This window comes from Belonocnema kinseyi, chromosome 8 (genome assembly GCF_010883055.1).
Source record: "Belonocnema kinseyi isolate 2016_QV_RU_SX_M_011 chromosome 8, B_treatae_v1, whole genome shotgun sequence".
Taxonomy (NCBI): domain Eukaryota; kingdom Metazoa; phylum Arthropoda; class Insecta; order Hymenoptera; family Cynipidae; genus Belonocnema; species Belonocnema kinseyi.
Window position 1 is genome coordinate 35,294,861 of NC_046664.1, and position 12,585 is coordinate 35,307,445.

The 12,585-nt window shown below is 24.1% G+C and overlaps 1 protein-coding gene across 1 annotated transcript in view; it reads left to right on the top strand.

Moving 5' to 3' along the window:
- The window catches only part of LOC117178101 (biogenesis of lysosome-related organelles complex 1 subunit 2), an 8,186-nt gene extending 5,788 nt beyond the window's left edge, over positions 1-2,398 (top strand). Inside the window, exon 2 of the mRNA XM_033369343.1 lies at positions 1,690-2,398. Within this exon, the coding sequence (XP_033225234.1) occupies positions 1,714-2,199 (486 nt within the window). The 5' untranslated portion in view covers positions 1,690-1,713 and the 3' untranslated portion in view covers positions 2,200-2,398. The remainder of the gene's footprint in view (positions 1-1,689) is intronic.
- The last annotated feature ends 10,187 nt before the right edge of the window (positions 2,399-12,585 follow it).

The window sequence follows — 12,585 nt, forward strand, 5'->3', positions numbered from 1 at the left end:
ATTGTAAAATGAATTCTGAAAAATTACTTTTTTGAGTTTTTAGAATAGTTTTTTTGAGTTTGAAAAAATGTGACGGGAAAGTATGGGGGCCTGTAGAGAATTATCCAACGAAGAATTCCATGTATCAGACATATAGGTTTGACACACCTAACTCACCCCCACGGGTACCTGAAAACTACCCTTAAAACAAAAAATGTCAATTCTTCACGAAGTCGACCTTTTGAGTACTGTATTGTGGTCTTTTTCACTTAAAATTATTAATTTTGGTGTAGTGGTAGTTAATTAATTTACAAATATTTAAACAAATGGAATTTATTCAAATAATTTTTTTTCGAAAGTTTTGTTTTCCCTTAAAATTATTACTATTAGTATAGTGGAATATTTATTAACATTGCTTCATTAATTTTTAATTGTTTAAACAAATGGAATTTGTCTAAATAATTTGGTTTTAATTAGTTTTTTCCCTCAAAAGTATTACTATTGGTCTAGTGGAATATTTATTAACATTAGTTGATTAATTTTCAATTATTTAAACAAATGGAATTTTTAAAAGTAGTTTCGTTTAGAATTCTTTCGAAATAATAATGATTAATGTGGGTCTAGTGGAATATTTATGAATATTGGCCTATTAATTTTTAATTATATAAAAAAATTCCATTTCTTTAAAAAAAAATTTTGTACTAATAATTTTTATAGCAAAATTTTTTTAAATTAATCAATGTTATTAAATATTCCACTAAAGAAATAATCATTTTCGAAAAAAACTATTTAAACAAATTCCATTTGTTTAAATATTTAAAAATTAATTAACCAATCATAATAAATATTCCACTAGACCAATGATAATAATTTTAAGTGAAAAAAATACGAGAATACAATGATCAAAAGGTCGATTTCATGATGAATGGACATTTTTGTTTTTAAGGGTAGTTTTCAGGTAGTCGTGGGGGTGTGTTAGGGGTGTCAAACCTCTATGTCTAATACATGAAATTCTTCATTGCATAATTCTCTGCAGGCCCTCGTACATTCCCGTAACATTTTTTTAGACCTAAAAAAACTATTCTAAAAACTAAAAAAAGTAGTTTTTTCCCATGCATTTTACATAAGAAACTTCAAGTAAAAATCGGCACCTGATAAAATAAAAAATAAAATAAATAAAAAAATTAGGGAATTTCTTTTTTTCGGATTTGGAATAAAATAGGGGAAGTTTGGCCCTCTAGCATGCAAAAAAATGTTGCCATGCATTTTTTAATCACTCTACTATAGTCAGAAACATGATAATTGTATGTGTTCCATATTATTTTATTTTATTCGTTATCAAAAAAAAACTGCTCGTGCAAATAAAGATTGTTTAAATAAATTTTTTTGGCTTAATTTTGTAGAAATTTTGATAATAGACAATGAATAATTGTTTAAATAATTACATAATGTTTTTAGAAAATTTTACTACTCCAAAGAATGACAAACAATTACATTTTAATCATAAAATACGATTATTTTTTACATTTTTTGGGAATAAATAATTGTTTAAATAATTGAGTTTCGAAAAAAGTTACGGATTTTCTTTCTCCGGAAATGGAAATTTTTAGGAGGTCTTGCCCTGCAGCTTGAAAAGCGTTTTTTGGACTACCCTAGTAGACACCCTGACAAATTATACCCAATAGTTTGGAAATTCTATTTTTCTTTCAGATAAAATTATAAATTATTGTCAAAATGGCAAGCGTGCTAAAAGATTCGAAAGAAGAAATGCCACTTGACCAATCCGAGAATCAAGAAGAGGGAAATTCAAAATGCGAATCGCCAAAAAGGGGCACAACACTTTCAACCAGCACCAGCAGTTTCGAAGCTCTGGATCCTCATGATCCGAACTTGAGTCGACTTGCAAACAATATGTTTCAAAAAACCAGTGAATATTTACAAGAGGAATTGACCGCGAGTCATGCCGATTATCGATTGCTGGAGCGACTCAATCAGGAAACAATTTCCAAATATTCCGAACTTAAAACGATTGCTACAAATGTTTCTCAATCGCTCAATTCACTCAATGATAAGTACAAACAATTGCAGCCCGTTTTGGACAATATCAATCAAATCGACGACAGTGTCAACAAATTGGAACAGGCGGCTTATAAGTTGGCCAATTATTCCAAGAGATTGGAAAACAAATTCAAAGAGCTTGAAAAAGAAAGCAAAAATTAATTTCAGCGTCGAATGGCTACGAGCCTAAATTGTTGTTTTATTCATAGGTATATTGTAATTATTTGTAAAAAGTTACGAATTGCATTTATAATTTTAGAAACTGATAATCACAAAAGTGTTTGTATATAAGCCATTGATTATTGTAAACACAAAATGAAGGATTTTAAAATATAAATATAATTATCCTTCAGTGACAACTAAATCGTTTTTTTAAATAAGGAATTTACTTAAGACGAATTTTCAAACAAATAGTTTAAATTTTAAGCAAAAGGGACGACTTTTCGACAATAGAGTAGAATTTTCAATTAAAAAATTTTCTTTTTAAACAAAAAAGATGACTATTTAACAAAATATTAAAATTTTCAACAAAATAGTTGAATTTCTGCCAAGTTGAATTTTGAATCAAATAGTTTAATTTTTAATCAAACTGGATGACTTTTCGACAAAAGATTCGAATTTTTTTTACCAAATAGTAGAGTTTTCAACCTACTACCAAAATGAATTTTCAAATAAAAAAGATTAAACTTAAAACTAAAAACAGTGGCATTTTCAACAAATTAGTTTATTTTTCAAGTCAAAAAGAAGAATGTTCAATTAAACAGTTAAATTTTTAACAAAATAGTTGAATTTTCAACAAAATAATTTAATTTGTAACATAATAGTACAAATTCTAACCAACTAGTTGAATTTTTAACAAAATAGTTCAATTTTCCACCAAAGGAAAAAAATTATAACTGTTCGACAAAAGAGTTGAATTTTCAACGAAGAAAGATTTTTCAATTAAGAGACAACAACAATTTTAACCCTATTTTTAAATTTTGATGCGAACCCAAAAATATAAATTTTCACATAAATGAAACTTTGTACGAAATAATTGGTTTTCTTACAAAAAACCCGATTTTTCAACAAATTAGTTCATTTTTCCACGAAAAAATATGAATCTTCAACAAATAAAATGAATTTTTTGCAAAGTAATTGAACTTTCAAAAAAGTAGTGGAATTATTGGCCAAAAAAAGATGAGATTTTAACAAATTAAACCAAATTTTAAACTTTCAACCTAAAAGATGAATTATTAACGAAAAAAGTATAAATTTATCAATAAAAAACAATTTTCATGCAAATCAATTTCAAACATTTCAATCAATTTCAATCAACATACAAACTAAAATCCTTAAATTAAATAGATTAATTTGTGACCAAACAGTTGCATTTGTAATAAAAATAAAAATTATTTTCTACAACAAAAAATCAATTTGAAAAAATAACATAAATTTCGAACCAAATAGTTGAAGTTTCAACGAAAAGTTTGATTTCAAGATAGTTAAATTTCCATTTAAAAAAAATTAATTTTCAACTAAAAAGATGAGTTTGCAACAAAAAATGTAAGTTGACATTTCAACTAAAAAAAATTTTAATTTAGAATTTTTAATAATTATTTAATTAAATTTTTAAACAAGAGAATAAATAAATTTTTAACGAAAAAAACTAACCATCAACCAATTTAATTTTGTACGAAAACTGGAATAGTTAAATTTCAAATAAAACAAAAAAAAATCAGCAAAATAGTTTAATTTTCTACCAAAGAAATGATTTTTCAACTAAAGCGACTAATTTTCTTTTTTGGTAGAAAATAATTCCATTTAAAAAAAATATTTAAAATATTCAACCAAATAAGATGAAAACTTAACCAAAAATAGTTGAATTTTCGAGTTTTCTAAGAAAATAATAGAATTTTCATCCCAAAAAATGTATTTTCAAGGAAACAGTTGTATTATATCTATAAAGCATTTCAATTTTCAACAACAAAATTACTTTCCCACCAAGAGGTTAAACTTGACAATAAAATCGATCATTTTCATTTTTAAAAAAACACGAAATTTCAATAAAATAATTCAATTTTCAATCAAACCTTTCTATTTTTATCTAATAAAATTAATTTGTAACGAATTAGTTCAACTTTCAATAAAGGCAATCAAGAAGATTAATTTTTAACAAAATAGTAAGATTTTTTAAAAAATAGTTAAATTTTCACCAAAAAGAAGAGATAAATTTCCACAAGAGATAAATTTTCGATGAAAAAATATAAATTGTCAAAGAAAATGGTAATATTTAATAATTAATTTTAAAAAAATTTTATTTTAAATAAAAAACAGTTAAATTTAACCAAAAGGATGAATTTTCAACAAAATAATTAAATCCTCAACCAAAACAGAATAATTTTCAACTGACCGATTTTAATTTTCACACTAAAAAGACGAATTTTCGACAAGAGAGTTGAATATTCAACCAAAAAAGATTTTCCAGCCAAGATAGGAAAAAAATCTCAGTATTCAACCACAAAAGTTAATTTTCAACGAAATAGTGGATTTTCCTACCAAAAAAAAAATCAAATTTTTAACAAAATAGTTAAATTTTCCACGAAAGAAATGAATCTTCAACAAATAAAATAAGTTTTTGACAAAGTAGTTGAATTTTCAACAAAACACATCGATTCTCTGCCAAATAGATGGATTTTCAACTAAAAACGATATATTTTTAACGAAAAATGGGTTAGTTATATTTTCAGTTCAAAAAATGATTTTTCAAATTTAAAAAAAAATGAATTTTCGAAAAAATAGTTTCGTCTTGCATGAAAAAAATTAATTTTTAACAAAGTAATTCAACTTTTTACCATTAAAGATCTTTTCTCAATGAAAAATGTAATATTCTTTAGTTTATTATGATTTTATTAATTATTTTCAGACAAAAATCGAATAGTTAAATCTTCAGTTAAGAAAATTAATTGTTTAAAAACGATTTTCCAACAAAATAGTTCAATCTGTTACAATTATAATAAAATAAAGACCTTTCAAAATAGTTCAAGTTTCAGCAAGAAGTTGAATTATTAGCAAAAAACCATGAGATTTTAACGAAATAATTAATCTTTTAACCAAATAGTAGCATTTTTAACGGAAACAGATGAGTGTCGATTTTTTAAACAAATAATATAAAACTAAACCGTAAACAGATTCATTTTCAAACACTTAGTTGAATTTACAATCCAAAATGACGAATTATCTTCCCAAAAAAATAAATGTTGTATAAGACTTAAATTTTAAACAAAATAATTAATTTTCAACTAAAATTATGGATGTTTGACAGCAAAAAAGTAAATTTTCAACAATGAAGTTCAACTTTGCTCAATTAGTTAAATTTTCGATTAATTAGGATCTATTTTCAACAAGAATAATAATAGTTGAACTTTTAACCCAAAAATATTTTTATTTCGTATAAAAAACAGTTGAATTAGGAAAAAAAATACGATTATTCAACAAAATAGTTGATTTTTCAACCAGGAAAGATTTTTCAGTGAAGAGAAAAAAATTTACAACCAAACTGTTGAAATTTTAAGCAGCAAATATCAATTTTCACCAAAAAATTGATTTTTAAACAATTAGTTCAATTTCAGGGTGGCCACTATTTTTCAAATTTTCGTCTCCCGGTTCTCCCGGTAAATATTCGTTATTTCTCCCGATTTATAAGAATTTCACGCGCGCAAATCAGGCGTCCACGTCTCTGGATTTTTATTTTCAATCATGAAAAATATTCAAATTTAAAATCAATTTTTTAACAGTTTTTTAACAAATTTTTAAGAATAATTATTAATTTCGCATTGAAGGCTTCTAAAATATAAAAAGTTATTGAACGATTTTTGACAATTTCATAAGAAAAAGAAATGAAAGGTATGATTTCTTAATCGAAGCCCTGCAAAGTAAGAAATTTTATTTTAAATTTAAGAATCACGAAATTGAATAATTTCAAATTGAAATTTTAGAAAATAGGGCAATGTCAAAACCTTCGAAATTGAATATTTTAAGATTAGATCATTGAAAATTCAGAGGAATCGAAATTGTACGATTTATACTTAAAAGCGGTCAAAGTTAAATAATTAAAAATTGAAAACTTTTGGATTTGTACAATTCTAAAATCAAAACAATCAAGATTTGACAATTAATATTGAAAACTAAATTTAATCTTTCAAAGTCAAAGCTTATATGAAATTCTAGAATTTTAAATTGTTATTACATAACGAAATTATAATTTGACATTTAAGCTAATTAAATGAATTTTTATAAAATAAAAAAAGGAATTGAATTATACTAAATAAACAAAAAATTGTTATATTCAAACTTTTTTTATAATCAAATCCTTTAAAATTGTAATTATTTGAAGTAAATTTAAATGACTTAAAAACTAATCATTCTTAAATTTCTAATTGAACTTTTCCAAATTCCACCTTTTCAATTTTAGTCGCAAAACTAAAACCTATCAAAGGGAACATTTTTAAATTGAGCGTTCAACATGTAAGTTCAGTACTCTAAAATTATTTTAACCAATTAAAATTACCGAAAGTATGCATTTATTTGTTTATAAATTTCAGTTGCATAGTTTCATTTTTGGCTTTTTGTTATTTTAAACCTAATTTATAATTTTTTAATGTCAAATCTTCCTTCAGAACTATTATTAACTCTTGAAATTTTCCTATAAAATATTTTCCAATTTGAAATGATTTATTAGTCTAAATCTTCAAGATGTTACATTGAAAATTAAAATAAATAATAAACAACAAGATTACTATAATATGATTCAATTTTTTTAAATTTTACAATTTTTAGTTCGAGATTGCTTTATATTTACTTCTAAAATTATCAAATTCAAAACTGACTATCAAGGCCTTTAATATGAAATTTTGGAATATCTAATAACGAAATGGTCTTGACATCTAAAAATCAATTTAAGAAAAAACTTTAGTTTTAAAGCCTTGGATTAGACTTTTTTAGAAAAGCGCATTCAAAGCCATAACTTTGAATTAAAATTTTAGAAATTTTAAAGATGATAAATATATTATTATTAAGTATAATATCATGTAGTATTAAGTGACATAAAAAACGGGAAACATTGTGAACCTTTAAATATCAATTATTCTAATATTTTGAAAATATGCTTTCTAATTGGGCACTTTGAAAAAATTACAAAACGCATTAATTATGAAATACGGGAAATCTCCCGATATAATTTTTTTCTCCCGACTTTATCCCGGTTTTCTCCCCGTGCAAATTTCTCCCGATTATCTCCCGATTCTCCTGAATTGGTGGCCATCCTGAATTTACTATCAAAATAGTTAATATTTCACTCCAAAATGATGAATTTTGAACAAAAGAATTGAATAAAAAAAAATTATAACATTTTTTTGACCAAAAACAGTTGGAATCATCTATAAAATATTTTAATTTTCTACAAAAAAGTTATTTTTCCACCAAATAATTCAACTTTACACTAAAATTGATCAGTTTGCAACTAATAATGGAATAGCTCAATTTTCAGTTCATTAATTTTCAACCAAATAGTAGAATTTTAAACAATAAGAGATGAATTCTGGACATAAAATATAATCATAAACTTACTCGATTTTCTTATTGGATTATATTAATTCAGTTCGCATTTAAGCGAGAAAAAGAAAAATAAAGATTCTTGGAAATAGGGCAATAAGAGATATATTTACAATCAAATTTTTCTTCTGGCAAACACTAAATTTCTTCCTTTTGGTAAAAAAGTACTACCGTATATTTTCTTTTCTTAAAAAAATTCTTAAGAAGTTCTGCTACGCCAATTTTTGCTAGAAAATAAGTTTTCTTAATTTTCGTTTTGTCATTCATTACAATTAATGGTTTAAAATGGCGCCTAAACATTTTTTCTCTGTTAGTATGTAAGGAATTTCTAAAATGCTTTTAAAATGTAAAAAAATATCCTCCAGAAAAATATTTATTCTTTTGAATTCACGGAAATTTTTTTTGTAATTCCCTTGAAATACATTTAATTCTCTTGAATTCTTCTAAATTCACTCAAATTTTGCTGAATTTAATAGAATATTTTGGTCTTTTTGAATTTTTCCGGGATTCATTTGGAATTCACCCTGAATTCCTATTTATTTATTCTAAATTCTTAAAAATTCCTTGCAATCCACTTGAATTCTTCAAAATTCTTTTAAGCTCAACCTGAATTCTTCAACATTTCATTAAATTCTTTAGAATTCCCCTTCATTTTTCCATACTAATTTCAATTTTTTTAATTCACTTTGAATTTTAATGAATTTCATCGAACTCTTCTCATTTCCTTTATATTCCAATAAATTCAGACTGATTTTATTTAATTTATTGCATTTTTCTCAATTCACTTAAATTTTACTGAATTCACTCAAATTCTTATGAATTTCATCAAAGTCTCCTGAATTCCGTTGAATTCTTCTATATTCACTCTCATTTTACTAAAATCAATGTCAGTTTTTGAATTTTTTACAATTCATTTGAATTTAACTTATATTATTTTGAAGTTTGAATTCTCCTAAATTCTTTTAAACTCTACTTAATTTCTTAGTAATTTCATTAAATTCTGAGGAATTCCCTTTAATTTGTCTAAATTCTCCTGCATTTGTTTCAATCTACTTTGAATTTTAACGAATTTCATCGAATCCTTCTCATTTCCCTTACAGTCCAATAAATTCAGACGAATTACATTAAATTTATTGCGTTTTTTCAATTCACTTAAATTTGGTTGAATGAACTAAAATTCTCATGAATTCCATTGAATTCTTCTAAATTCACTTTCATTTTACTAAAATCAATGTAAGTTTTGGAATTTTCTACAATTTATTTGAATTGAACTTAAATTCTTTTAAAGTTTGAATTCATCTAAATTCTTTTGAGCTGAACTTAATTTCTTAGTCATTTAATTAAATTTCATCGAATCCTCCTTATTTCCCTTACATTCCAATAAATTCAGACGAATTAAATTAAATTTATTGCGTTTTTTTCAATTCACTTTAATTTGGTTGAATGAACTAAAAGTCTTATGATTTTCATTAAAGTATCCTAAATTCCCTTAAATCCTTCTAAATTCACTCTCATTTTACTGAAATCAATGGAATTTTTTAATTTTTTACAATTTATTTGAATTGAAGTTAAATTGTTTTGAAGTCATTCTGAATTCTTATGAATTTATCCTGAATTTGCTCAAATTCCCCCTTAAATTTCTGTACATTTCATCGAATTCTTTTAAATTTAAGTAAAAATTATTTACATTATTATTGCACAATAGTTACTTTTAGTCAAGTTTAGTAACTTTTTGGTTTAAAGAGGTCACTTTTTTACTTTTCTCAAGCAAATTAGGCAAAAAAGATTCAAATTTGGACTCTTTTGCTTGTGTTCTTTTAAAAACACTTTTCAAACTATTATAGGAATCTTTAAACTATAAAAATACGTATTTTTTGTATATTTCGAAATTCAACTTAACCTTTAAAGGGCATACTGGGTGCCAAACACCCAGCGACTTATTTGCACTTTGACGAAACGTACCAAATTCAAGAAAATGGAACATATAGCGGCAGAAAATTACATGAAAACATATTTTTCTATGGCATTTTCACATGATTTTGATTTTTATAATTTTTGTATGCAGTTTAAGATCAATAAAATCGTTTATTCACGCAAAGTACGGTATTTCATTATTCAATAAATTGAAGCTTTTATTTTTTAGAACTGCTTTAAGTTTCAAAAGCTGTTATGAAACCTTTTTCTTCTTAAACTAGATAGATTAAACATCATTAATCGATATTCTTGCAAAAAACTATTCAATACCGTCGGCACAGCACACGTTTGAATACCCTTGGGTACCAAACACCCAGTATTGTCTTTATGTAATTTTACGGAAGTGTGCCATTTCATACCATTAATTGTAATAAAATTTCAATTTTCCATATTCAGAAGCCCGATAACAACTTAAAATTTTTTTGCTCCATAATATTTAGGGCTTATTCTTCAATAAATAAAAAATACTTTCTAGGGGTAAAAGATTTTTTTGGCTTCAGATTTTATGCATGAAGCTACTTAACGCACCTCCAACAATTGAAAAAAAATAAAATCAGGGTTTACCGTACCTGAAAAACCTGAAATTGTTAGGGAATTTTTATATTCCTGAAAAACCCGGAAATGTCAGAATTTTTTTTAAGGCGGGCAATTTTTGCGCGAGCGTTTTTATTTTTTTGTTTAAAGGTAAAATTAAATTATTGTAATATAAAATCGAATAACAATTATTCTTTATTTTTAGAAGTAGATTTATATCACCGTATTTAACTATTTTGCTATTTTACAGAAAAATCGTTCATACTTAAAAATTACACTTATGTTGTAGTCGTCTTTTTTGGTTTCATTGAACTGTTTTTGTTAAAAAATTTTAATCTTTGGTTGAAATATCAAATACTATATTTTTCTTTCGGAATTCATTTTTTTATGAAAATACAAATTTAATTACTTGGTTAAAAGTTAAACTCGTTTGCTAAAAATAAATATTTTTATTAAAGGTTTATAATTTTAATTGAAAATTAATCTTTTTAGTTGAAAACTGAGCTTGTTTTATTGGAATATTCCATCATTTTTTCAGAAAAATATTTTGACCAGTATTCAGCAAAATTTAACATCAGAATTAATTCCATCATTTTAGTTGAAAATTCATCTCTTTGTTTGAAAATTAGTTTTTTTAACTGAAAATTTTAGTATTCAATTGTGGATTGACAATTTATCCTTTTTAGTTGAAAATTCATGAATATATTTTGTTTGAAATTCATCTTTTTAGTTAGAAAAATCAACTATTTCAGTTCAAGATGCATCATTATAGATCAAAATACATCTTTTTGCTTCGAAATTAAACTAATCCAGTTGAAGATTCATAATTTTGTCTCAAAATTCATCACTTTAATTGAAAATTTAACCATTTTGTTGAAATTTTTTTGCTTCCTTTGAAAATTACTTTAAAAATAATGATCTTTTTTTTACAACCAAATTCAAGTATTTTGTTGGGAATTCACCTTCTTGGTTGCCAATTTACCTTTTTGATAAAGAAAATCAATTTTTCCATTTAAAGATCCGTCATTATAGTTGAAAATTCATCTTTTCGGTTTTAAACTTAACTATGACCAGTTGAAGATTCGCCGTTTTAGTTAAGAAATTCATCAGTTTGTTTGAAAATTATATACTTCTTAACAGAAAATTTATCTATTTAATTTTTGATTAAAAATCTATTTTCTTCTTTGAAAATTCATCTTTATCGCTGGAAACTCAAATATTCCAATTAAATATTCATCATTTTATTTGAAAATTCATATGTTTGGTTAAACATTAATTTTTTAACTGAAAACGTATCTATTTAATTTTTGGTTAACAATTCATCTCTTTTAGTTGAAAATTCAACTATCAGTCAAAAATTCATGATTTTATTTAATAATTCATCACATTGATTGCAAAATTAACTATTTTGTTGAAAATGATTTTTTTATTAATTTTTTTTTTTTATTAAAAATTTAACGATTTAATTTATGGTTAAAATTGATCTTTCTAGATCTAAATTTAACTATTGCGCTGAAAATGTATGTAATTTTTTGAAAAATTGCCTTTTTGGTAGAAAATTAATTTTTTTCTTTGAAACTAAAACTACTTTGTTGAAAATTAAACTCGTTTGTTAAAAATGCATACTTTGGTTTAAAATGCATCTATTGAAGTTGAAAATTCATCACTTTGGTTGTAAATTTTTTCTTTTTTTTCCGGAAAATTAACTATGTGGACTGCAAATTTAAATATTTCATTTTTGGTTGAAAATTTATCTTCTTGTTTGAAAAATTCATATTTATTGCTGGAAATTCAAATATTACAGTTAATTATTCACCATTTTATTTAAAAATTAATTTCTTTGGTTAAAGATTAATTTTTTAATTGAAAATGTAACTATTTAATTTTTGGTTGAAAATTCAACTCTTCTAGTTGAAAATTCAACAATTACAAAGATTCACAATTTTAGCTAAAAATAAATCTTTTTGTTTAAAAATGTAACTATTACAGTCAAAAATTCATGATTTTAGTTGAAAATTCATCACATTGATTGCAAATTGAACTATTATGTCAGAAATTCTTCTTTTTTTTTAATTAAAATTTTATGATTTAATTTATGGTTAGAATTGATCTTTTTAGATATAAATTCAACTGTTGCGTAAAAAATTCATGTATTTTGTTTAAAAATGGTCTTTTTGGTACAAAATTAATCATCTTGTTTAAAAATTCATCTTTTTTGTTGAAAATTTAAGTATTCCAGTTAACTATTCATAATTTTATTCTATAATTGATCTTTTTGGTTGAAAATAAAACTACTTTGATGAATGTTAAACTCTTTTATTAAAAATTCATGGTTTTGGCTTAAAATGCATTTATTAACTGTTCCATTTTTGGTTGAACATTGATCTTTTTTGTTTAAAATTCAACTATTTGGTGGAAAATTGATATTATTTAGTTAAAATTTAACTA